Raw genomic sequence first — 27,638 nt, 5'->3', positions numbered from 1 at the left:
TAATATTCCATTCGGTTTCCATTTGGGTCCATTTGATTTCCATTTGGGTCCATTTTGATTTCCATTTGGGTCCATTTGGGTTCCATTTGGGTCCATTTGGGTAAATCGACGTGCCGCTTTTTAACAATCGTATCATTCCGTCAAGATACGGAATCAGCCGAGATATTCTATGGCAATATTAACTAATTTCTTACAATAAATCAAAAAAATGATAAAGAATTTTATTCTAATTCATCTCATGTAAAATTTTCCCCTTGGAACATTTTTTTTAAGTTCAGAGGAAATCGCCTCATTCTATTTTTAATCAGATGCCCGGATGTGTCATGGCGTAACTTCAACAGGTTACACAGAAGTGATCCACTGTCCAAATAAACACAGAAAACCCTAAATTTATGAATATTGTGCGCTAAAGCACTTAATTTCTTGATGCATTAATGGTAATGCATGCAAGGAAACAACCTAGACTCGATGATGGGTAAAGATTTTCACTACATTGCTGCATTACAGTTCATGACAGCAAATCCGCCATTTTTGTTGTCATTTTGAATAAAATTGAGGGTGAATTTATGATAATTTGTAGTTTTAGGGCGAGAAAAATAAAAGCATAAATGATTTTTTTGTGTATTGTAGGTATATGGACAAAAGAGACCCCCATCTATACCAGGTAATTTTGCTGGACTTGCAAGGTGAAGTTGTTTGGTCAAGTTGTGCAAGATCTTAAGTTATTGAGACAGAAAAAAGAGTGGAAAAGAAACATCGTTGGTCCTTATTGCATTAAGGGTTACTGTTGAGCTGAATGCAGTTATTTACATCCACTTTTTAGATGGGAAGAGGACATGATGACACTCTAGTTAGAATAATCTAACTGTGTCTCGGGACAGGCCCTCACCACAGTTAGAATACGTCCCATATACTTGCAATGTAGCAAATCGGAGTGGATCCACTCCGAAATGATTCTGAAGAATACAAAATGAGTTGCACTGAAAATAACTACCAAATTAATCATAACAAACCTTTTTGAGATTGTATATGCCTTTTAACCTAAAAATTAATCCATATATATACGAAAATTCAACTCATTTTCTCAACGTTTTTTCCTCGCTTCAAATTTAACGCCATGTTGACATTCGGAACTCTCTGGATTGTTCATAGAAAATGCACAGAGTTCGAGTTATCGCCCGTGTTTATTTTGCTACATTGCGAATACACGGAACGAATTCTATCGTTAAACCGGGTCCGTAGGACAATATCATTTTAACGATAGAACATTCTATCTAGATGACACTCCAACTGCCTTTTAGGAAAACAATATTTTGTAGGGGGAATTGCCTTAAAAAAAAAGCAATCTTTCCTTGCTATGATGGAGAAATTATAATACAGAAAATTTATTTATCTTATTTAATGTATCATTCATGAAGAAAATGTATAGGTGGTAAGGAAATGGAAAAAACCATCAGAATGTGTTGCTATGTTGGTAATCTTAGGCAGCAATGTTCATAAAAAGAAAACGTGCAATATTGTACCTCAGAAAGGAAAGACCATTGTATCTATGGATGCACATATACCAAAAAAATATATTTCCAACTCGCAACTTCGTAATAAAAGTTACTTGGTAATTATATAATTGTATGCAGCTGATTAATTTTGTTACAGAGTTTCTGATTTGTTTGTGTGTTTTCAGGAAGTCCTTGTAAATTTTGAAAATATTAGTAGGCATTTTTAGGCACACGCATCTGCGAAAGCTTTCATGGCTTTGTAAAAATTAAGTTTTAGTGTTACACTTAATAAAAGCATACATCACTCACTATCTCATAAAGGGTTGAATACCACTAAGAATAAAACTGAATGATATACCATACCAGTATTTTTGAGGTGATATGGAACTTTTTTAATGATACCTTGCTCTTTCAGTATGTTAGAACAATGTGATTTAAGTATGTATGTATATTTCAATAAGATTCACAATTACGACAAATACACAATAAGTTTGACATAAACTGCTTCTCAAGGTTACTAAAAGTAAAACCCTTGCATGTTGTTGACAGGGACACTATACAGAGTATAGTTAAAAGTAGGAAGTGAGTGGTTTCATTTTTTAGGATTTTGGAATTTCATTATGTAACTAGTTGTTTATAAAAAGCAAAAAAGTTTCAGCAATGTCAATATATACTTAATTGAAATTTATACCCATTAATTATTGATCTAAAAGATAAACAACTCAAAAGGCAGGGCCCAGTATGCCTCATTTTGTTAATAAACATAACATTACAACATACATTGTAAAATTAGATCTGGTGGTTATATCTTTTCAAAATAATTTACTTTGTTGAATTAACTTGAATGCATTAAATATATAAAATGGATTAAATACTGGTGTAGGTACCACTGTGAAATGATATATTTTACTGCTAATTTTGAAACAAATATTCTGTATGGTACATGATGTATGATGTTCAGTAATGTGTCCAACCCTAATATCATACTTGATATTAAAAGGGAAATAAGAAAAAAGAAAACCCAACTTGTGTAAAGTTTTTGGTGTTCTTCTTCTTTTTCAATGCTGATTAAAATTTATGTTGGAAGTATATTTGGACCTTACATGGACTAAGTTTTGTAGTCTTTTGATTTGGCTTTATATAATATTAAAGAAGAAAGATGGGAATCAGAATTGCATCTCTAATGTTAAAGAAGTGTAATGCATTGAAAAAATTAGTAAACAATTTTCAAATTCATCTTGCCAATAACTAATTGTGTGCATAGTTTTTGAGTATCAATTTGTATGTCAGAAGAAGCGCAGCATGTCATGTGAAAACTTTTTTCAACTGTTCTCAAATTTTAAAATTGGATGATTCCAGAGTTTGTAAAACTTGTCTGTTTTGTCTGATTAACAAGCAAAAGTTTCAAATCTCTGATAATTGTTCACTTACACAGCATGTTTATTTCTGTTGTAAAACAAATTACTGCTCATTGTAAGCAAATATTCATCTTCCCATTCTTTCTTTCCCATTCTTTCTTTTTTGTGTGTTGTTAAATAAAGAATGGGAAAGGTGACCAATAGTTGGCTTAATGACAGGAACATTACTATTTAAGTTTTTTTATTTTGGAAATTTTATGCAGATTTTTTTTTCAGCAATGCACAAAAATTAAAATATGCCCATAGAATTTTGTAGCAGCAGACCAAATTAAATGACAATGTTTTTGTTCAAAATCTACAAACTCTGGAATTCAGCATTGAATGTGACTGAAACAAGCATAGGCCACAGTATTTATTTTTTTTTTTTATCTTTTCAGTCTAATAAGTACCCATCAAAGGCATACAATGATCGTTATTCCAAGAGGGAGGATGGACGTTCCAGGGATGACAGTTCCGCAAGCCGTAATAGTCCCAGATATATCCACAAAAAGCCTTATAGTGAAAAAGATAAGGGCAGACTGGAAAGAGGTCAGTGTTGTGTACTTTTATTTTCATTTAGACAGGTCTACTAAGACAAGTATTTTTGTTGAATGTGTCTTAGGGGAAAAGAATCTTTCAAATTAGGCAATAGGTTCAATACCACAAATTTGATTGAAACATCAACTCATTCATTTCATTCTTGGGACTCTTCCTCCTCCTCCCCCCCCCCCCCCCCCCAGATAATTTTAAATTATAAATGCATGTATGTTTATGTACATCTTGGTGAGGAGCAGATCTGGTAATGGTTAAAATGTTTGGAAGAAAATGTTAAATTGTACCATTATTCTGAAATTGGTAATTTTTTTAATACATAAACATATGGTTTATTCAGTTAATAAAACCTTAGGCAATACAGCCCAATCAATATAATTTTTTAACATTTATGACATGTATTACAATAATTAAGACTCTAAAGGAGTCTAAAATGGGGAATGGGGGGGGGGGGGAGTTAAACCTCTGATCAAATGTTTCACAGTTCCATCTACTGCATACAGAGAAGGATGTATGATATTCATATACAACACATCATGTAATATAATTATTAATCAATGTGTAGCAATACTATTAAATAGAAACATATAAAACATGTGCAAAGGAGAAAATCAAACTTATTCAAATATTGACATAAGAGCAAAATGGATATATTTCCTCAAGCCAACTAATGTAGATGTGTTGTGAACCCAATGACTAAAGATATTTAAATGTACTAGGTGATTTATAATAATACTCATGTATTTTTTTCCCCTTCAATACAAATATTTAAGACATTGAAGGATAAAAAGAATTTCATCTTCAAATATATACATTTCAAACTGTTTTCTATGTGATAACTCTTTGAAAATTAAGTGTGTTGATCTGTCAATATTTACTACTGAATGTAAATTTCGCCAAGTGAAAAGTCAAGTGCCTACTATGCATGTCAATTTATTGTCTCTGACGTCAGTGGGCAGGTACTATGTAAATAAACATGGAATGCCTGGTATTTCATATCAGACAGCATTTTTTTAAAATTAATATTTACATTTTTCATTTCGCATACAAATGTAGATATAAGGAAACACTAAGTGACTTTCTTGTATGTTGGGTATGCCAGGAACATTAGTTGGAAAAGTGGGATAATTTATGCATAATGCGCTTCACCGAGTATGCGAATTATCTCACGTTTCCAACTGTCATTAATGCTCTGGCATACCCAAAAAACTAGACAGTGGTTCCTTAAATCATTATTTTGAATCAAGAATATGACCAGAAGTTTGAATTAAGAAAGTGGTCAGAACTTGGAGAGAGATTTTCGTTTTTAAAAGATATTAATTATTATTTTCAAATCATCCATTTACTCCAACATATGTAAACTTTCAGTTGTGATTTTGTAGGTATAATAAAAAAAAAACTATATTCTTATCTGCAGTTCCATTTGTACATATACTTGTGCAATTTCCACAATTCATGATGTCTGATATTGAACCAAAACTTAAATGTTTGTTACGGCAAATTTTCAGAGTGTCCCATAACCTTAAATTGTTCATTTTACATCATTTTTAGGAGCTTACAGTTCTCCTGACAAGAAGATCAACCATGCCTCAACAGCATCTTCATCGCATGGAGGAGGTAGCCAGAATGGCAGTTATGACAAGACCAAGGCCAACCACAAAGACCACAAGCAAGAGGTAAAGCTGAGATATCAAATATCTGAATATGCAGATTTATTATTAACAATCATTTTTTATACGTCACCACGAATATGGCCAGGGCTTGAAAAGTTTGACATGTCCATCATTCACACTTTGCATTTAGCTCAGTTTCAACATGTTCAAAGAAACTGTTCAAGATATTTTTAAATTGAACTTCATAACTGATACATGTGGTAAGAGCTATTTCACTGTATCATTTTTTTTTTTTACCTTGACCTACCTTATGACCTTGACATAACTATTATTCATTTTGCATTTAGCTCAATTTCAAAAAAAATTATTCAAGATATTTTAACCAAACTTCTTACACGATACATACTTATGAGAACTATTTAACTATATCAAAAAAATTTTCCCCCTGACTATCTTATGACCTTGACGTCACTTGGTCATTCTACATTTAGCTTAGTTTCAAAGAAGCTATTCAAGATTCTTTTATCAAACTTAGTACACTGATACATACTAGTAAGAGCTGTTAAGCTGTGGCATTGTGCATCTCCTATTTTAAGTTTTGATCAGACACATATTTGGGGTTTCCCAATTCCCAAAGCAAAACAAGGAAATTGCCATTCTTTCTATAATATTGGGGGTACCCATCTCTTATTTGCAACTCCTTTTTATTTTTCTTTAATTACTTAACATTTTTGGTTTCATATATAAAAAAAATATGCTAATTATAAATATTAATATAAAATACATAATAATTTACACCACTTGTCTAAAATAATTTTGTTTTACAATAGATATACAGCTTCTATGAATAGATTATTCTTATTTGTGAAGAAATGTTTTGCTCATTTCAATACAAAAAAATTTTATAACCAATTCAAAATGTCATGATACATATTGTATTGTGGCTCAAATATCGTGATACTTATAGGTATAAAATAATGTATGGTATGAGCCCTAACTTTCACAGTCTTTATTACATAGTACCATTTAACCCCCTATTTTATGTTTTGATCAGACAGATATTTGGGGTTTCCTATAGTAAAACATGTTCTTTGTCTTTATACTTAATAAAGGAAATACCTATTTTGTTAATGCAACTCCTCCTAATCCCCTAAATGAAATTCAATGGAACTTTCACAGAATCTCATTTGCATGCTACCAAGAAATGCACTTTGCCATTTTACTCATAGGGGAGCTGATGGTATCATTTTTCTGGGAAATGAACTAGGTTGGTCACTTGATCAAATCTTGTGAAGCCCAAAGGGTTTTTCAGTAGATCTGATCACTTACCAACCAAGTTCCTTTCCCTGTGAACTTTTTAACTTTGTTATTTATTACTTATATTTACATTTGAGATGAATATTTGAATAGAAATTTTTCATGAATGGCCCATCATATCACTGTGTTGTTACACACAGTGACCTAGAAGTTGTTTGGTCATGAAGTTCGCCTAGCTCCAACATTTGAAAGTTAGCATTGATGTTTAGCACTCAAGTTCAGGAAATCTCTGTATATAATGATAGAACAATGATTGGTATTGAAAATAATCATAATATTTTATGAGTTCTATAAATATGTGAAGTTCAAAAGCAGTTTCAGTTTACATACCTTCAAAGGAATTTTGGGATTAAAAAGATAAAAAGATAGGGGCGATTTTATTATTATTCAAACCATTTTTACACCAAAGAATGATCTAATGGATATCTGTTGATTGAAAAAAAAAATCCATATGTTTCAATTATTTGATCTATGTCATCGCTATCAAGTTAGAAGTTCCAAAACGTGAGTTTCACTGTGACAGAAATATGTAGGCGATATGTCATCTCACTGTGTGGTTCAGTCAAGCTGTGACCTCTGACCCCCCCAATAAGTTCATACAGAATTGAACATATTTTCTCTTCAATACGTTCATCTAAGGAAAATATTTATCTAAGGCAAATGTAAATATTCTGAAATGCAAGTGATTAGTCTTTTAAAATATTTTTTAAGTTGAGTTTCAGGGATTGAAAAAAAAATACATCAAGAAACTTTAAAAACCCCTTGTCCCTCAACTGCTTATTATGCCTTTTATATAATGTTTACTAGCTTTAGATGTAACTCCTTGCTCTATTAGGTTCAGAAGCCAGCATTGCGGACCTGTGGGGATTGGTCAGAACATATCAGTTCCTCTGGGAAACAGTATTATTACAACACCAGGACAGGGGTGTCACAGTGGGAAAAACCTGATGACTGGAATGACTCGTAAGTTACTGAAGAAATTCAACAAAGCTCATCAAATGACTGTTATTAAAGTAACTGTTGTAAGTTATTGAAGTGTACAATATGGAATGTTTTATAAATGTTTAGTTTGAGTGAGGGATTTCACACATTTACATCATTTGGTTTGCTTTATTCTAATCACAGGAAAGTATCTAAAAGTGACAAAGGAAACAGAGGACATCATGACAAAGGTATTCTGGCACAAATAGTTTTTTGCTTTAATTCGTAAAATAAAATAAAGTATAAACTGAAAACAGTTTATTAAAAGAATTATATGTTTAAAAAATTCAGATTTAAAAACTTTTATGTGTTTATATTTTATGTTTTGTTAAAGTGTATTTCAATTAAAGTTAACCATGGGCAGTGTCTGAATTTCAAGAATGAATCTCGTTTGCCATAGACAGGATCATGTTTACGCTTTAATGAATATGTTTTTCTGGTCAAAGGAAGCCTGTGTGGTTTTTGAAATAAAAAAAATTAATATGAATGTACCTTACTTTCAATTTTTATTTTTAGATTCCATGGGAAAAAACAAATACAATAGCGATAGGGGAAGTTCGGGAGGGGATCGATCCACTAAACGCCAGGGAAGTCTGGAGTTTAACCCTAGCTTACATAATGAGAAACCAGATAAACATTATCTCATTCAGAAGTTCCAGGACAGTCAGAGGCAAGCTCAGCTTGAGAGCCGTGCCAACAAAACCTCCAGTAAGGACAGACACTACAAGGAATCTGGTACTGTTATTGATCACAGTGGTAGTAACGTTTCAAACCGAATCCGCAGAGACAGTGATCATAGGACGTCGCACCGTAGACATGGTGAGTTCTGTCATAATACGGAGATGTATTCTGTATATATTTTATGGGATGTTTATTTTCTTGTGAGGGTGAGTATTGCCTTCTATTTCTTCTTGATGAATCTACAGTCTTTGCGATTGCCATTTCTGTGGAAAAAGTAATCTTTATCTCAATATTGTACTTCTTTTATGGAAAAGTTGTATATGCTTATGTGTGATGTTAAAAAGGAACAAACTTCAAGGTTACAATACTTCAGTTTTATGTGACCATGTTTCAGACATTTTGCTGGGGTTTTTTTTCTCTCAAAATTTACACAAATTTCTGTTTGAAAGGTACTGTGAGATCATTTTCATTTGTGGGGATCAATGTTCATGATCAAGCAAAATTTTACTGGTTGTAGGAGATGAATTTCAAGGGTAACTGGTTATATGGTAGATTCAATGAATCAATACATTGGCAACATTATCCTTCATGGGGATGTAAATTCATTGGTAAGGGGGACCCACGAAATCCACGAACATTGTTCCCCAACAAACAGTGGTGATTCCACAGGAATTGTGTGCTGCATCTTGGCTTTCTTAACACTTTTTTGTCACTGGCTAAGTTAAGTTAAATGTATGCAAGGGACTTTTTATCTAGTGAATAATTATAGTCATACTTACTTGCAAATAATGATCATCCTCACACAAGGGTACAAAACCTGATAGAGACCTAGCTCATTTATTCAACAATATTCTGATTATTTGAGTAAAATCTAAAATCAAATTATTGAATATTGTACATGTATATAGTATTTAAAGACTGATTAAATTCCAATAACTGTTCAATGCCAAACATCTAGTACTCATGGTACTGTTAAATGTAGACATGGGTTTTGTGATTAATGTTTCAGAACTTAGATATTGTACTGGTGGCTCTAGAGTTATTTATTGAATGTGCAAACCATTTTAGACTTCATTTTGATGCAAGTATTGTAAATCAGGGCTTATTAACATTAGTGCCCATGTCTGGTACCATGGAGAAATGAATATTGCTGAGGACTTGTCCGATTGGACAAGTAATTATTCCATTGTCAGGGCATCATTTTCTAAAAAGCTTACATTGAACAAAAAAAAAAAAGAAATAAAAGCTGTTGTCAGCTTTCAAATCAGATGAAAAGCGTGCAGTGGGTAAATGGTTTATTTCTATCCTGATCGTAATAATGAATTTCGATCCCAGTTGTCAAACTATGAAGGTATTACTTTTGACTTTTGATGCGTTGCATGAATCTAACGAAGTATTAGGTTAGAAAGCTGTAACAAAATAAGAACAAAAAAAAAGGTTTAACCGTGAAAAAGGGCAAATAAATGTTTGATGTTAAACCTATTTCCCCCCTGTTTTTTGGTCATGTTTGTTGTTAACTTTGTGGCATTAACTATACTTATGTAGACCAGGATGAGGACAATACATTTTACTTTCATAATTTGCTAATGTGTCAAAAAATCATAAAACAGACTTGGTTAATATATCATATATATTTAAAGACTTAATTTACATTTTTTAAGTCGTCAAATAGTTCTCTTTTGAAATCAAAATTATGTTCAAACAAGTAAATTTCACAGTCATTTGTCCAAGTGGACAAGTAAGAAAAAAATTCAATGTGGAGTCATGAGAATAAGAAAAATTAGAAAGACACTTCAGAATGTACAGAATTACAAGAAGTATCCTCTTTTGCCTGAAAAATCATTTGAATAGTGGTCAGTGGTCAACTCTACTGTATGTTGTTTCTCATTCAAGGACATATTTACATGTAACACTTCAGTTTTAAATTTTTAATTAATGGCTATGTGACAAAGCAAATTCTGATAGAGCAAACAAGTTGTAGAACTCTTCAGTTGAAGCTAGAAAAAAAATGTTACATAAAAAGGTTAACATTATTTTGCATAAAATATTAAATATTTTATATCCCAATGTATAACAGTGACTAACAAAAAAACAGTATTGTTTTCAGTTGCTTGCTTGAGAGCTCAGAGGGGTATGCAATGTGGTTTGCTAAGTAGCTTATAAATAAGGTTTGAACTAGGTCACACTTTATCCTGCCTCTGATAAAAATCTTGAAATTTCATTGGTCAAGAAGGATACTGTATTAAACCAGATTATGATGCCTATATCGACATTATATTGTTAATATGCCCCCTCCACGTGCCATACTGTCCAGATCATATTCAATATATGTTGTTTTCATTTGAACATGCAAGGAGCCTAACAGACGTCACATAAGCATTAAATGACGTCACAATGTAAACAATTGTTATGGAATTGTTTGCTTAAGTACTACAAAGAGAAAATGAACTTTATAAAAAAAATCTTCAACAGGATAAATTTGTTATACAAACACTTAGAGGGGTGATACGTAGAGCTATTCAACTATTTCTTTTTATATTCTGACCTTGATTTTCTGTATGACCTTGACCTCCCTATTCGTCATGTGTTTAGCTCAGTTTCTAAGAAACAATTTGAAGATATTTTCATCAAACTTCATTCACTGATACAATTGGTAAGAGCTATTCATCTGTGTCGTAAAATTCTGACTTTGATCTTTCTTATGACCTTGGCCTTGCTAGTCTTCATTTTAGTAGCTTATAAATAAGGTTTGAATTAGGTCATGATGTAACTCAGACACTGTACTCAACACGATCTGCTTACAGTTTGATTTTCATGATGTTTACTGGGAAAAAAAAAACTATGCATATCTTGCTCGTTCCAATTTTGAATCAATAGTTTGGGATCAATTCAGATTTATGCTTTTGGTGTATAGTCATACTTTTGTTTTCTTGGTATGAAGAAACCAATAATTTGTCCTCTATGAAATGTAAAATTTCAAATGTTTGCCTACTCAATACTTCTTGAACCACAAAATCAAATCCCCACAATCCAATATCTTTTCCTAAAGACCTAAACCCATGAAAACTTTATGTGGTTTTAGAGTAAATTTTATGCTATTTTGAGAGATATGAGTTAAAAAATCTAGTTTAATTAATATGTACTTTTTATATTATTTTGGTTTACTAGTAATTAGGTCTGCTATTTATTTAAGTGGGTTGTAACACCATTAGAGTTCTAATGCATATCATTTTATTATGCTGTTCAACTACATCAACATTTTTTTACCTTTTCCTTTGACCTTGACCTCAGCTAGAATTTAGCTCAGTTTTAAAGAAACAATTCAAGATATTTTTATCAAGCTTCATATACTGATGAGAGCTATTCATGGGCATCAATATTTTTTTACCTTTCCTTTGACCTTGACCTCACTTTTCTTAAATTAGTGTTTAGCTCAGTTTTCAATAAACCATTGAAGATAGTGTTATCAAACATCATATGCTGATACATACTGCTGAGAGTTATTCAACTGCATCAACATTTTTTCCACCTTGACCTTTCCTTTGACCTTGACCTCGCTTTTTTAAATTAGTGTTTAGCTCAGTTTTAAGGAAAGCATTCAAGAAAGTGTAATCAAACTACTAAATTAGTTGCCAATTAGAGCCCTGCCAGATAAGCGTTTCACTATTTCAAATTGAGTGCTATGAAACTGCTTCATTTTCTACATATATATTCATTTATAGCCATAGAGTACAGAAAAAAATATTTTTTTTTAAAATTAAGTCTTTATTAATGAGGTCACAATAAATTAAGCATGAAAAGACAGTCTAAACTCATTTACTGGACCATAATCCATCAGACTGACGGAATTGGTACACAATACTGGATGTTTTTTATTCCCTGCCACTTAACAGCATATTGACAACAATCTAACTTTAGACTTTTTAACTTATAGCTATGAATTGTCAAACTGTGCCCCGATTGAACTTAATGAGATTCAGAATAGTTGCTGTCTGTTGATACATTTTAGGGTCAGAGGAAAAGTTTGTTGTAACCCAAAATCTCATTTTGGAATCCATAATTTATATAATTATACATCTTGTCAAGTGGGTGTCCAGATCATATCTTGCAGTTTGAGAAATCTTATCGGTGTATCTTCAGGCATGGTGTATCACATGGTCCTTAAGTGTTTTTCCTGCCCTTAATGTGCTCTTTTAGTTAATTGTAAGAGCAATTGCAATGTCCATACATTATGGTACTTTATGTTATTATACCCCACGCAACAAGTTGCGGGGGGTATAATGTTTTTGACCCGTCCGTCAGTCAGTCAGTCAGTCAGTGTGTCAGTCAGTCAGTCAGTCCGTCAGTCCTGTTTTTTTGTCAGCGCAACTCCTCATAAACTGCTGCACAGAATTTCGTCAAACTTTGCTGATATTTAGCACACAATGTGTAGATTTGCATATTACCAGGAAATTCCGATTCCTTTATTTTTTCTGGGAATTTCGGCACTTTTCAACTTAGATTTTTGGCCATATCTTGAATAAAGAGAGGAACAGTTTGTCAGCGCAACTCCTCATATACCGCTGCACAGAATTTGGTTAAACTTTGCAGATATTTAGCACACAATGTGTAGATGTGCATATTACCAGGAAATTCCGATTCCTTTATTTTTTTCTGGGAATTTCGGCACTTTTCAACTTAGATTTTTGGCCATATCTTGAATATAGAGAGGAACAGTTTGTCAGCGCAACTCCTCTTAAACCGCTGCACAGAATTTGGTTAAACTTTGCAGATATTGAGTACACAGTGTGGAGATGTGCATATTACCAGGAAATTCCGATTCCTTTATTTTTTCTGGGAATTTCGGCACTTTTCAACTTAGATTTTTGGCCATATCTTGAATGAAGAGAGGAACAGTTTGTCAGCGCAACTCCTTTTAAACCACTGCACAGAATTTGGTAAAATTTTGCAGATATTTCGTACACAGTGTAGAGATGTGCATATTACCAGGAAATTCCGATTCCTTTATTTTTCTGGGAATTTCGGCATTTTTCAACTTAGATTTTTGGCCATATCTTGAATATAGAGATGAACAGTTTGTTAGTGCAACACAAGATCTTGGATAGTTCTCAACCCCCCCCCCCCCACCCCCCCACCCCCTCAAATTGGTGCTTTGCCTTAAATAATTTCATAAGTACAGTATATAAACAAATTCATATGACTACATCATAATTTTGTTTCCATCAATTATTTAAATGTGTAAATTGTCATGTGTTGGACATGGACTTACACTCATTAACAAATCGAAATCACTGAGGAATTTAAATAACAGTTTGTCAGCATAACTCCAGCACTGAATTTCCTGAAACTTTGTAGGTATTTCAGACATAATGTATGGATTTGTATATTACCAAGAAATTTTGATTCCATTATTTATCTAGAAACTTCAGCCCAATTAAATTTGTAATATACAAAGATTTGAATGTCCTTATTCATGTATGCAAGAAGTTTTGATGTGATGATTTTTTGCAAGTAATGCCCCTTTTTGAATTATTATACTGTGTATTTAATACATGTTGCATTGTTGAGTTTTGGGGGAGCGTGGGGTATGTGAGCTTGCTCACTTTTTCTTTCATTTAAAACATGCTTTGATTTCTTTGTTCAGCTATGTAAAAGAGCTATCATTCTTCAAAACTTTGGCAAATTAACATTTCTACAATACAGTGAGTCACAAGTTGCATTTCTTTTGCACATTCTTAGAATAATGAATATTTTGAACATCATGAAAGATGATTTTTGTGTGTGTGTGTGTCTTATTTGAGCAGTGTTTAGCAACTCCGAAGTAAATTGGTTTGGAAGTTGTGGTATGGTGACATTATATGCACAACAGAAATACTCCTAAGAAATCTAAAATAAGTAATTCTGGGGTTTTAATACTAAAAGCCTATATATTATATAGTAAAATTTGTTTATAAGGAAGTCCTTGGGACAAGATTTTTATGCCCCACCATAAATATAGCTGGAGCATATAGTGTTTGTCATGTCCATCTTCTGTCTGCCTGTCTGTCCATCACACTTTATCCTGCCTCTGATAAAAATCTTGAAATTTCATTAGTCAAGAAGGATACTGTATTAAACCATATTATGCTGCCTATACTGACATTATATTGTTATTATGCCCCCTCCACGTGCCATACTGTCCAGATCATATTCAATATATGTTGTTTTCATTTGAACATGCAAGAAGCCTAACCAGGGTTCGACACTCACTTTTTAAGGCTTTAGTCCAGCCGGACTAGTGCTTCATTACTTTTACTAGTCCGCACACGATTTTATTAGTCCGTCAAAAAAAAATAAACATCAATGTTTTTTAACATTAATTGAACGTGACGATTAATATACATATTATTTTTTGAAATAAACAGATTATTTACGTGAAATATATTATTCCACAGATTCATTGAAATCTCGCAATCAGCAAGTACGATCGTATTCCCGATCTCTTTTTTTTTTTTTTTTTTTTAGTCTTTACATTACATCCAAAATGTCCAACATCTTTCTTAAAAGTGTCATAAATCATGATCGCTAAAACCTTATACTTCATATCGATCAGTCAAAAAATTAAGCGCTGAATTGACCCGGCATTGCGTAACTACCCGCCAAAAGCTAGAAATCTAAAAATACACGCGGGGTTTCCAGTAAAAGTTGTCGACTGACAAGAATCGGACATCGGTAATTTATTCATATTGTTTTTCAGAAATTTTTATTGGTCCGTTCGGACTAATTAGCCACATATTTTATTAGTCCGAATGAAAATGTATTAGTCTGAGACGAACGGACTGACGTTAGTGTCGAACCCTGCTAACAGACGTCACATAAGCATTAGGGCTGTCATGGTTCAAAAATTTTTCGGGTCGGGTCGGTTCTGTAAATTTTCAGTTTCGGGTTTTTCGGTTCGGTTATTTACATCTAATTTTAAACCTTAATTTCATGAATTTAACTTGAAAAATCTTTATTTGTTACATTAAATTTACATTGAAAACAAGTCTTAACCATGTGAACGTCTAGACATCGTTGTGTGTAGAACTACTTGGCCTACTATTAGCCACAACCTGACCATTCCTGCTCGTTTTGATAATTATCTAATACTTCTAATACAAGTGTTTTGTCATGGAATGAAGTAGATTTTAGTTGTGATGTTTATTTATCACTGTTATTGTCATCATTCCTTTGATTTCGACACCATTTTTTGTACTGAACAGACTCTAATATATAAACCAGACCCAAACCGAAATCCGGAAAAATGGAACCGAAACCAAACCGAACAACTTGGACTGCGGTTCTCGGTTATTTCCGGTACTCGTGACAATGATGTCACAATGTAAACAATTGTTAAGGAATGGTTTGCTTACTCAGAGAAAGTGAACTTTATTAAAAAATCTTCAACAGGATAAATTTGTTATGCAAACACTTAGAGGGGTGATACATAGAGCTATTCAACTATTTCTTTTTATTTTCTGACCTTGATTTTCTGTATGATCTTGACCTCCCTATTCATCATGTGTTTAGCTCAGTTTCAAAGAAACAATTTGAAGATATTTTCATCAAACTTCATTCACTGATACAATTGGTAAGAGCTATTCATCTGTGTCGTAAAATTCTGACTTTGATCTTTCTTATGACCTTGGCCTTGCTAGTCTTCATTTTACATTTAGCTTGGTTTCAGTGAAGTTATTCAAGATATTTTCATCAAACTTCATGCATTGGTACAAATTCTTGAGAGCTATATTGAACTTTGTCTGAATCTGAATTTCTGATCTTGGTCTTCCCTATGACCTTGGACTCACTATTCCTTGTTTTGAGTTAGCTGGGTTTGAAAGAAACCATTCAAAATATTTCCATCAAACCTCATTCACTGAGTGATACAAGTTGGTAAGAGCTATTCAACTGCTTCCCTCTATTTTTCTGACCTTGATCTTCCCTATGACCTTAATCTCCCTATTCCCCATTTTGTGCTTAGCTCATTTTCCAAAAAAAAAATATATATATTCAAAATATTCAAGATATTTTGATCAAACTTCACTGATGTAAATTGGTAAGAGCTTTTCAACTTCATCATTATTTTTTGACTTTGATCTTTCCTATGACCTTGACCTCACTTTTTCTCATTTTGCATTTAGCTCAGTTTCAAAGAAATTGTTCTAGAAGTTTTCATTGAACTTCATACATTGTTACTAATTGTAAAGAGCAATTCAACCTTTAACTTTCTTTTGACCTTGACCTTCCTATTAATTTACAACAATTTTATCCATTGACAAAGTTTAAATGAAATTGACCTGCAGATTTTCTTGTAATCAAGCTCACAAGTCCAGTCTCAAACACCCCATTAAGAAAAGTGTTAAAAGAAGTCATTAAAAAATGGCAATGATTGTGACTTTGATCTACATGAAAATGTCTGTCTGTACTTGCTATTTCATTTTCCATCAAGGCAAACAAAAATTAATTACACATATATAATTTTATAAATCATAATTAACTATTTCTTACAATTGAAGCACTGATTTATTAATTGTGTCACTGATTTTTCCAGCTTAAGTCTGCTTTTATAAGGAATGGCAATTGTGATGACTTGCAATTGTATTTAGCAGATAATTACCTTTTTTTCAGTGTAGAATTTACAAAATTACAAACAGAAATTCATTTCAAAATGATCACTATTGAACAAATTATCCAGTATATTAAGATATGTTGGTATTGTATTTAAGATTGTAATTAAGCCAGAGAGAACCACATGTACTGTCATTCATACATGTGATATGTACAGGCTGTACGCAAAATGTACAGTTTTTCGAGCCCATTCATCGTGTACAGGCGGGACACCAAAATTCACGGAATATGAAAATTTGTACAGTATTTTGAATTTCTCGCTAAATGCCGCCATTTTCCTCTCATTCTCGCTCGCGAGACACTGGAAAACGTCACCTGTGTTTGACCCTTGACCTGATGATCACAAACCATCGCGTGCGAAGGTGTGAACTGCCAATTGGGATAATTATCTTGCTATAAATCCATATCAAATACCCCTTTAGGTAGCTTTATTTTTAAGGGGTACTTAATTACTGTTATTGTTTCGTATACGTAACTTGATTGAAAAAATTAAGCCAACTTCTAAAGTTGATATGACTTAATATACGTGAATCTGACCCAGCTCTTCGTAGGTATAAAATATACGATGTTTATTACAATGATTACGCTGGAATTTCAGAAGAATTTAAGCGATATTTTATACCATTTTTTGTACCGTTTTTTGATAGGCAGTGTACAGTTTTTTCACCCAAATTCCAGTTTTTTTATGGCTCCTGTACAGTTTTGTGGTCTTTGATTTATCACATGTATGGTCATTCTCTTACTACATCTAGTCTTAGATTATTCAAATTGGGAAAATTGTTGGATTTTATAACATTGTAATTCATACATAACAATAAAAGATTTAAAGTTTCTGTGTGTTGAACTGTAACTAGTGACAGTGATGTGATCATGAAAAAGTAAATGACTTTAGAGTGTTTGCTGTTGTGTCGTATAAATGAGAACAGATTGAACATGTTATTTAGCAATGATAAATATGGATTGCTTGATTCAATATCTATAATTACTTATTCAAAAATACTCAATATTGAATTATTTCACACTGCAAAAGTATAACATTTGACATCACAGGTTAGGATGCTTCATGATCACTTTTGAAATATGCCTATTGTATGATGCAAAGGATGACTGTACTTAACACCTGTTTTGGGGTCTTTTTCGGTTGCTTCTGTTGCTTTTATGTCTAAACCTTAATTCACTTTTGTATGTTTATGACAGAATTCGGTCAATTTGGAGCCAATTTTAAATCTTAAAATGATTTTAGACTGTGATACAATAAAATGATTCAATGTTTTTTGTCCTTACTGCTTTCCAAATATAGTGAATTTACACTTACCTGCCCTTGATTGAACATTAGGTATGCATGAGAGGAGGAGCTAACATTGTAAGAATGGGTCTGAAATTAGACTTGATAAATAACAATGACATGTTTGAAAAAAAGAACATGATCACTCTTTCCAATCTCCCTCTCCATTCTGTATGGCACAAATACACTCCTGACAAAGGTTTCAAAACGAAATTAACAATATGAGCACGTCAATGTAATTAAAGCAGATTTTATATCATTGCCAGATGACTTCACGTGTTCGAACACAGTGTCCTAGTTAGCACTAAACATGCTACCTTACAAGTCACGTGACGGAATTTAGTATTCACAAAGTTACCTGAGGTAAGAAATCACGTGGTGAATTATAATATTCAACATGTCACAATCCTTGGTTACAACACAGAGAGCGAATATAAGAAGAAGCAGTTTTTTTCTCTTTTTAACCATGAGCGCATGTTTGTCTATTAATCTCCTTTTGACACTTTATTATTTATGCAAATATACAACTACTGTTAAACGTAGAGCAATAGACAAACATGCGCTGACTATGTATAAAGTCAGTAAAAAAGTGGGCGTCCTCATTATCGAACGGAGATTCCAAGAAATTGTGATGACCCCTGCGTTTGAAAACAGATTCGAACTTCGTAAATACACACTTTTATTAAATGTAATTAAATAAAGTTGTAGATTGGATGTTGACCATTCTTGCAATGAAAAGAAAAATGCTTGTTTTGAAAGTTTATTTTGTCGCAAATTTCACGTGTCCTTAAGTGCAGTCATCCTTTCAGGGTTAAAAAAATTTCACAGAATTAAAACTTGGTCATCAGTCAAATAATCATGAAGGGACAATAGTATAGTCCAGGTTTGAACAAAAATAGAATGGGGACATTTATTTTCCTGTTCATCTTACCTGAAAAAAAAAAAGCAAAAAATGAATGTTATAATGTATTGCTTACGATGAAAATGTATTGTTATCTGTTCAGTGTAGGTGAGTGAAATGATGTCCAGGATTTTTTTCTCACACTGATGTCTTGTTACAGGTGCTCAGCTAGATGACATGGATATATCACCTGACACCTCGCCAAGTTCTCGACCCTCCAGCTGTGCTGGTACCCCACAAATGGGGCCTGCCTCTACCCCCATTGCTTTCCCCACCCCAAATACGGCAGCGGGACATCACCCTAGTTCTACCCCCACATCCACCGCCCCTTTCATCTCCAGCATACCCCAGCTCATCACTCAGATCAGCGGGGGACAGAACAATCAAGAACTAGCCAACAAAGGTATTGTATGGAACAACTAATGAGTCTACTTGTGATGTCATCATATTTGGAATGGAAAAAAATCACATAGTCCTGAAAGTATCCATTTTATTGTACAACAGTGTACCATTTAAGAAGAAATTTAGTTTTCTTTCTAATAGTTCAATTTTTATTGGTTTTAGCTTTACAGACTCTGAAGAAGCTTCAGGAGGTAATCACAAGACAGATTGCCCAACAAACAAGTAAGTTTTTAAAAACTGTTCAGACACACAGCTGTCTGTCTGTAGCTCACTGATCTGAAAAAATTGGGATGGACGTCCAGAGGGCTACAAATTTTTGCATTTAAAAAGTGTATATTTGTGCACAAAAAGTGTCCACAGTAGTCTGCCATTTCAAAATGTTACTAGCCATGTGTTCCTTACATATTCTTTTGCTACTTCTACAGCATTAGTCCCCACAACCATTGTTAGTAACTTGTCTAAGACTTTATTGAGACTTTTAAAAATTTTGCCAGTTTATACTGCCATTTTGGTGCACACATTCTTTTTAGGTCACCTGAGTCACTCAGGTGACCTATTGCTATCCGTTTTTGTCTGGCGTCGTGCGTTAACTTTTGAACATTTTCAACTTCTTCTCTAGAACCGCTCAACCAATTTCAACCAATTTTGGCATATAGCATCTTTGGGTGAAGGGGAACAAAAATTGTGAATTTCATGGTTCCTGCCCCCCTGGGGCCCCAGGGGTGGGGCTAAAACCACCAAAATTGATGCAATCTTTAAAAATCTTCTTCTTTACTCCTAGACATCAAGCAGTCAAACTGTTTACATGATTGTAATAAGCATTGGGCCCTCTACCTAAATTGTGAAATTCATGGCCCCAGGGTCAGGGGTTCTGGTGCTAGGGTGGGGCTATATAGATCATACAGTGAAAGTGCATTATTTCTTTGAAAATCTTCTTCTATTCTCCTGGATATTATTTAAACAAACTAAGTGCATGGTTATGACAAGCAATGATGCCTTTTCCAAAATTCTGAAATTCATGGCCCCAGGGTCGGGGGTTCTGGTGTTAGGGCGGGGCTCTATTGATTACATAGGGAAAATGCATTAATTCTTTGAAAGTCTTCTTCTCTGCTCCTGGGTATTATTTAAACAAACTAAGTGCATGATAATAGTGCACAAGGATGATTTTTCCAAAATTGTGAAATTCATGGCCCCAGGGTTAGGGGTTCTGGTGTTAGGGTGGGGCTCTATTGATTATATAGTGAAAATGCATTAATTCTTTGAAAATCTTCTTCTCTGCTCCTGGATATTATATAAACAAACTAAGTGCATGGTTATGATAAGCATTGATGCCTTTTTCAAATTGTGAATTTCATGGCCCCTGGGTCAGGGGTTCTGGTGGTAGGGCAGGGCTCTATTGATTATATAGTGAAAATGCATTAATTCTTTGAAAATCTTCTTCTCTGCTCCTGCTTTATTTAAACAAACTAAGTGCATAGTAATGGTGCACAAGGATACTTTTTCCAAAATTGTGAAATTCATATAGTGAAAGTGCATTATTTCTTTGAAAAATCTTCTTCTCTACTCCTGGGTATTATTGAAACAAATGGAATACATAGTTATGATAAGCAAGGGAGACTCTACCAAAATTGTGAAATTCATGGCCACAGGGTCGGCGTTCTGGTGTTAGGGCGGGGCTATATAGATCATATAGTGAAAGTGCATTATTTCTTTGAAAAATCTTCTTCTCTACTCCTGGGTATTATTGAAACAAATTGAATACATAGTTATGATAAGCAAGGGTGACTCTACCAAAATTGTGAAAATCATGGCCCCAGGGTCAAGGGTTCTGGCGCTATATAGATCATATATTGAAAGTACATTATTTCTTTGAAAATCTTCTTCTCTACTCCTCGGTATTATTGAAACAAATTGAATACATAGTTATGATAAGCAAGGGTTACTCTACCAAAATTGTGAAAGTCATGGCCCAAAGGTCAGGGGTTCTGGTGCTAGGGGGAGGGGGGGGGGGGCTCTATTGATAATATAGTGAATCTGTAGTAAATATGCATATTAATTTGTATTCAACTGAGAGGAGTTATTCCCCTTTGCCATTTACTTTTGATAATTAATCACAGTAAATAATGTACTTGAAAGGTTAATAGAATAGGAGATTTATGCAAGATTTTTTATTGTATAATACATAAAGTACTTTTATAGTTTAAATATTAGGTAGACTTGTAAGTAATAGATAAATAAAAAATGAGACAAAAATAACTTGTCTAATTCAATGTTCATCAAAGACCAAAAGATCCAATGTAAGAGATTTCATCAAGGAATTAAAATAGTTCAGAATCACTGATAATTTGTTAATATACTGTATGGTGATAGTGATAAATGGGGAACAGATTAGAACCTAATTTATGAACTGTTAATGAAAACTAGATTAATTATTTTGTTGATCCTGATCACCCTATTTTTCTTGCTTTTGGGCAACAAAGCTTCACCTTTCGGTTCATTTTATACTCTATGGATCCTCTAAATTGTTGTATTATACTCAGGTGACCATTAAGGCCCTTGGGCCTCTTGTTCATCTGTATAATGTAAACTTAAAAAAGGATGAGATGCTTTTAGCTCACCTGAGCCATAGGTTCAAGCGAGCTTTTCTGATTGAAATTTGTCTGGTGTCATAAACTTTTCACATTTTCATCTTCTTCTTCAGAACCACTGGGCCAATTTCAATCAAACTTAATTTAAAAGAGAGTATCCATAGGTAAAGGGGATTCAAGTTTGTTCAAATGAAGGGCCACACCCTCTTTCAAAGGGAAATAATAAAGGAATAGTGAATATTGGGTGGGGTCATCTAAAAACTTTTCAAGAACCACTAGACCAGAAGAGATGAAACTTGCGTGAAAGCTTCCTGACATAGTGAGATTCAAGGTTGTACAAATTATGACTCCCATGGGGTAGGATGGGGCCACTATGGGTATCAAAGTTTTACATAAGAATATATAGAAGAAATCTTTAAAAATCTCCTCTTCAAGAACAGCAAAGCCATGGTTAGACATATTTATATGGAAGCATCCTCAGGTAGTGAAGATTCATGTTTGTTCAATCAATGGGGTCAAATTTTCGTGGTTTGAAGAAAAAAATTTGGTTCAAGGGGATTTGATTTCATGGTTAAGAAATACCGTGCTGTTATACATTCAAAAATTTACGTTTAGTGGAGATCATGAATTTGTGGGTCTCTTTATACCACGAAGACAAGAAAATTTAACCCCCATGAAAATTAGTGATTTCACAGTAGGCACATATAGGGGGAAATATGCTGATAAAGAGCAGAGAGACTGTAGTGAATCAGGTGAGCACGGTGGCCTTTTGGCATCTTCTTGATAATTCCATTGCAATTGACAGAGGTCTTGACCTTTGTCTTTAAAATTCAGAATTGATAGTTTTTAGCTTTTTTGTGGCTTACTCATCCAAACTATCATCTTAAAATATCAGGATTAGATAAATGGATGCAATATTATTGTTATACCAAGCTATAGGTGAAGTTTCTACCTAAGGCCTTACTTTGAATTGGTAATTGATGTGCGGTGGTATACTTTTTGTCTCATTTCTTGTTTGATGAGCAAGTAAACTAGAGTTTATCACAGTAATTAGATTTCATTTTATCAAATCAAGAATGTTGCCCTCTGACCATATTGTTGATACCAGTTTTCTTTTTAAAGAATTTTTATACAGTATTTTAAAATTGGATATACATATTTTATTTACAGCCCGAGCAAGTACTTCTCATGCCCAGCAGGTGTCTATGTCCACAAACTCGATGGCTACCCACCCAGCCATGACCCGGTCAACTCCACACTCCACAGAGAATGCCTACAACACTGTTAACTCACACTCCCTTTCCCAACCCACACAAGTGTCCAGCCCTCATGTGTCTGCCAATCATGTCAGCAACCCCTCACCAGCCTACACCTCTGGTGGAGGGATTTATGGGAAACTGGGGCAAAGCCAACACCAGCAGCATATAGGGCACCAGTCACCCTTTCATCAGCTGCATGTGGACACAAGTAACGGCCAATATGTTGTTGGGTCTACAGCGGGACAAAGTCCAAGGTCTGACCATGGTCAAAAATCGTCTTGGTAAGACTTGATATATGGTTTCGTTATATTTTACAAGTTTTGAACAAAATTTGGTCATTATTTTATAAGAATAAGTAAGAGCTAGAAATATGTAGTTAAAATTCTACTTAGCAACATAGGCAAGTTTACAGTATGAGATGCTATTACAGAGATGCCCATTTCCAAGAATGAAATGAGTATCATTTCTTTCAGAACTTTGTTGAAAGTTGTTGAATTTTTACTTAATGTTTCATGATTTTCAGTGCTAGTCCATCAAGTACAACCAGTTCACAAGATCTTCCAGTGGGAGTGGGGGACATTTCTGTGACAGGGCTCAATCAGACCAATTCCCCTAATGTGTCCTCTTCATTGAGCCAGTACTATAATGAAAAGCTGATAGGCCATGTCACTGGCTGGCCAGGAGACCAGGCAGAAAGACAGGTATTTATTAACAGGGGTTCTATATAATGAAACAATGATAAGAAACAATGAAGGTTCTGAATTTGTATTTAACATCTTCTGTTCCTATAAAGTTTTTAAGAAAAGATTCAGTATAAGAGTACACGTCTTTTGCAAAAACTTTAGATTTTTAATCATATTAAAGTATTGCTCTTTATATTTTAAATTCATTTCAAAAGAAAACAAATATGTAGAAAATCTGCATAAGATCTTTTATTTCTTTGAAGAAAAGATGGACTTGATTTAATCGCATTCCCACCAAGAATTTCTTTTATGATAAATTGGGTATTCCCGAGCAGCTAAACTTTCTGTGTTCATGCATTTATGTAAATTATAGAGGTACAAGAAAATGATGATCAAGCCTGGTTAAAGATTAACATGTGACACTGATGTTTTTCAGGCTCGTAGGTACTGGGAGGAAGGCATTAGTGTGGGAAGCTTTCACTGTGGGCAAGTGGGAGTGGAGCTTAAAAGGTCAAGGTCATTAGTGAGGCTGGCTGAAATTCAGTCAACACTTCATGAACAAAGGTGAGTAGATCATGAATGAGTGGTTTTCACTCGTCTTCTTGAAAGGAAAGAAAGAAATGACACAGTCATTTAATTTGCATATTATTTTCTTTTCCAGAATTTTATTTTTATCAACACAAGTGCATGAACTGGAAAGCATGAAAGCGCCGAGTTTCTCATCTCATTCATTCAATACAACACAGTAGAAGATTCATCCATGTTGTCCCAGATGCTTCGGTTTTTGTGACTGTATTGTGATCAGCTAGGGGGGATAACATAGACAGGGTTCCTAGTGGTTGCTAAGCTGAGTGTGAGAGCTCATTTGTTCATTGTCTACAGCTATTTTTTTTTTCACCTGGACTTTCCATAAAAAAGATTGCAATTTTTTCTACAGTTAAGGGAGAGATTTAAATTAGATTTCACTTTTTAAGATAAATTTTGATGTTTGAGTTGAAAATGCATTTCTGTCAATTCTTTGGTGTGTGCAATGTAGGTTTTTTGTTACATTTATTATATGTGGAATTTTAGATCTGTAAAAATATGTCGATAATTTCCGAAATTCAGTCCTACAATTTTATACAGTTCATCTTTTTTTTATTATATGCTATAGTGTCAATACTTTCTAAAACATGCACAGTCTTTGTAACTAAGATAGCAGGATACACCATGCTTGTGTTTTAGCCAAAATTAATTAAAATGAGAATTGGTGATTCTTGGTTGTGAAGTTTTAAGAGTTATGTCCCCTACACAGATATTTTACAAGTATTGAAATTGAGTAAAGTATGGAAATAAAAATTTTCACATTTTCTGTTAGGAAAAAATATGACAACATTTTATGGAAGACTTTGTACAAAAGTTTTGTTTAAAAGTGCTATATTGTACATGATCTGTATGTACATTGTAGGTGAATTGTACATATAGTACACTATTACACTGTAAGAAGAAAAAGATTGATTTTACATTGTCGGAGACAATTGTTCACTGTATCCATTTATCATACTATATAAGCAATAGAACAACCATTAACTGTTGCAATAGTTTGTGTCTATAAAGGGGAAAAGGGGGGGGGGGGCAAATATAAGAAATTGTAGGAAAAACAAATTCAAGTAAGAAAAAACAAGTAATATGTAGCCACTTTAATATACTAATTTATACCATTGTCAGTTTTTAGCTCACCTGAGCCAAAGGCTCAAGTGAGCTTTTCTGATCAAAATTTGTCCGTTGTCTGTCGTCGTTGTTGTCGTCGTTGTTGTAAACTTTTCACATTTTCATCTTCTTCTCAAAAACCAATGGGCCAATTTCAACCAAACTTGCCACAAAGGATCCTTGGGTAAAGGGGATTCAAATTTGTTCAAATGAAGGGCCACGCCTTCTTCCAAGGGGAGATAATTAAGAATTTGTGAAAAATTAATGGCATCATTAAAAAATCTTCTTCTCAAGAACCACTGTGCTTGAAAATATGAAACTTATGTGGAAGCATCCTCAGTAGTGTAGATTCAAGTTTGTTCAAATCATGACCCCTGGGGGTCGGGTGGGGCCACAATGGGCGATCAAAGTTTTACATAGGAATATATAGGAAAAGTCTTTAAAAATCTTCTTCTCAAGAACAGCAAAGCCATGATTGGTCATATTTACATGGAAGCATCCTCAGATAGTGTACATTTAAATTTGTTCAACTCATGACCCCTGGGGGTCGGGTGGGGCCACAATGGGCGATCAAAGTTTTACATAGGAATATATAGGAAAAATCTTTAAAAATCTTCTTCTCAAGAACAGCAAGGCCATGATTGGTCATATTTACAAGGAAGCATCTTCAGATAGTGTAGATTCAAATTTGTTCAAATCATGACCCCCGGGGATAGGGTGAGGCCACAATGGGTGATGAAAGTTTTACATAGGAACACGTAGTAAAAATCTTTAAAAAAAAGACTATTTCTTAAGAACAGCAAAGCCATGATATGCATATTCATATTCATATGGAAGCATTCTTAGATAGTGTACATTCAGGTTTGTTCAAACATGACCCCTGGGGGTCGGGTGGGGCCACAATGGGTGATCAAAGTTTTACATAGGAATACATAGGTTAAATCTTTAAAAATCTTCTACTCAAGAACAGCAAAGCCATGATTGGTCATATTTAAATGGAAGCATCCTCAGATAATGTAGATTCAAATTTGTTCAATTCATGACCCCCCCCCCCCCCCCCCCCCCCCACTTTTATATTTAAACTTTTCAACCTTTCAAGACTGAACTGATTTCTGCTTTTTTCTAGCCATAGTGCTCAGGTGAGCGATGTGGCCCCTGGGCCTCTTGTTATTACTGGTAGTTTATTTTTTATTACTATTTTATGCTAAACTTTTGTGTCATTCATTGATGCTCACCAAAACTATATGTTAAGAGGTTAATTTTTCCCCCCTTAAATTTTTTTTTTATTGAGATACAAAATTTTGTTCTTGAGGGTTGGGTGTTGGGTGATGAAGCATTTTCTGTTTTACAGCCACCAGCATTATAACTCTGGGACCAGGCCATGTTGGGTCACATCATCATTTGTCTATCTGTAGCTGTTTTCTGGCATTTTTTTTTGTCTTTTATGAATGAATCAGCTGTGGAATAGGCTTTGGAGATATTTATGTGTGTCTTTGCTTTATGAGAGGGTGAGAGAAAGTAAGGAGCATTGATTGCTTTTGATGGTGTTACATATTTGGATGTGAAGATTAATGGTGCAAAAGGTTTCATCTGTCCAGTATTTTATTTTCTCTCTAACAAAACCAAATTAACATTTCCTGGCTTTTTTCACATCTAAGTGGTCGCTATTTCTAGATAAAAATCAGTTTATATTGTATTTGAAAAATTTTATTGGAACTTTAAAATGATCCGGTTTTTTTTTTTCAATATTGTTGTGCAATTTTCTTTGGTTTAATTTCGAAATAATGTAAATTATGTATATTTTTATACTATTTTCTTCAAGCTTTGTTTTTAATACATTATGGCTTGTGTGATAGGACTTGTGTGGGGGAAATTCTTAGGGTGTTTTTATATCATTGATGTATGTGTTATGTGTAGAATCTGAGAATGAGGTGTCAGTGGGCACATTGCTTCTGTGTATAAAATTGTTATTGGTATTTCACTAAGCCGTTGTGTTGTCCTGTCTGTGAGAGATCCAGTTTTTTTTTTTAAGAGTTTGTGACAATGGTCTTTGAGTTTATATACAGGACATCAGAGCGGCTTCTCCAATGAGAGTTTAAATTGTAGATAATATGTTTAAAGTATCTGTTAAATAAAACTATGAATTCA

General features: G+C 33.8%; 1 protein-coding gene across 1 annotated transcript; it reads left to right on the top strand.

The window, feature by feature from the left end:
* The first annotated feature begins 316 nt into the window (after nt 1-316).
* Nucleotides 317-27,638, top strand: LOC133197228 (WW domain-containing adapter protein with coiled-coil-like). The gene is made up of 13 exons (XM_061333148.1): nt 317-475; nt 631-664; nt 3,292-3,442; nt 4,997-5,121; nt 7,211-7,338; nt 7,501-7,547; nt 7,873-8,175; nt 19,030-19,272; nt 19,434-19,493; nt 23,030-23,399; nt 23,642-23,819; nt 24,238-24,365; nt 24,463-27,638. The coding sequence occupies exons 1-13, from the start codon at nt 435-437 to the stop codon at nt 24,548-24,550; spliced, it is 1,896 nt and encodes a 631-aa protein (XP_061189132.1). The 5' UTR covers nt 317-434; the 3' UTR covers nt 24,551-27,638.

Source organism: Saccostrea echinata, unplaced genomic scaffold (assembly GCF_033153115.1).
Source record: "Saccostrea echinata isolate AGI-Se365-2 ecotype Australia unplaced genomic scaffold, CSIRO_AGI_Sech_v1 ptg000030l, whole genome shotgun sequence".
NCBI lineage: Eukaryota > Metazoa > Mollusca > Bivalvia > Ostreida > Ostreidae > Saccostrea > Saccostrea echinata.
This window is presented reverse-complemented; position numbering and strand designations above follow the sequence as displayed.

Bases quoted from the DNA above. Each gene is read 5' to 3' on its own strand.
- LOC133197228 (XM_061333148.1), top strand. From the start codon at position 435: ATGGTAATGCATGCAAGGAAACAACCTAGACTCGATGATGG. The intron at 476-630 runs GTAAAGATTTTC...TGTGTATTGTAG, and splicing joins CAACCTAGACTCGATGATGG to GTATATGGACAAAAGAGACC. The intron at 24,366-24,462 runs GTGAGTAGATCA...TTTCTTTTCCAG, and splicing joins TCAACACTTCATGAACAAAG to AATTTTATTTTTATCAACAC.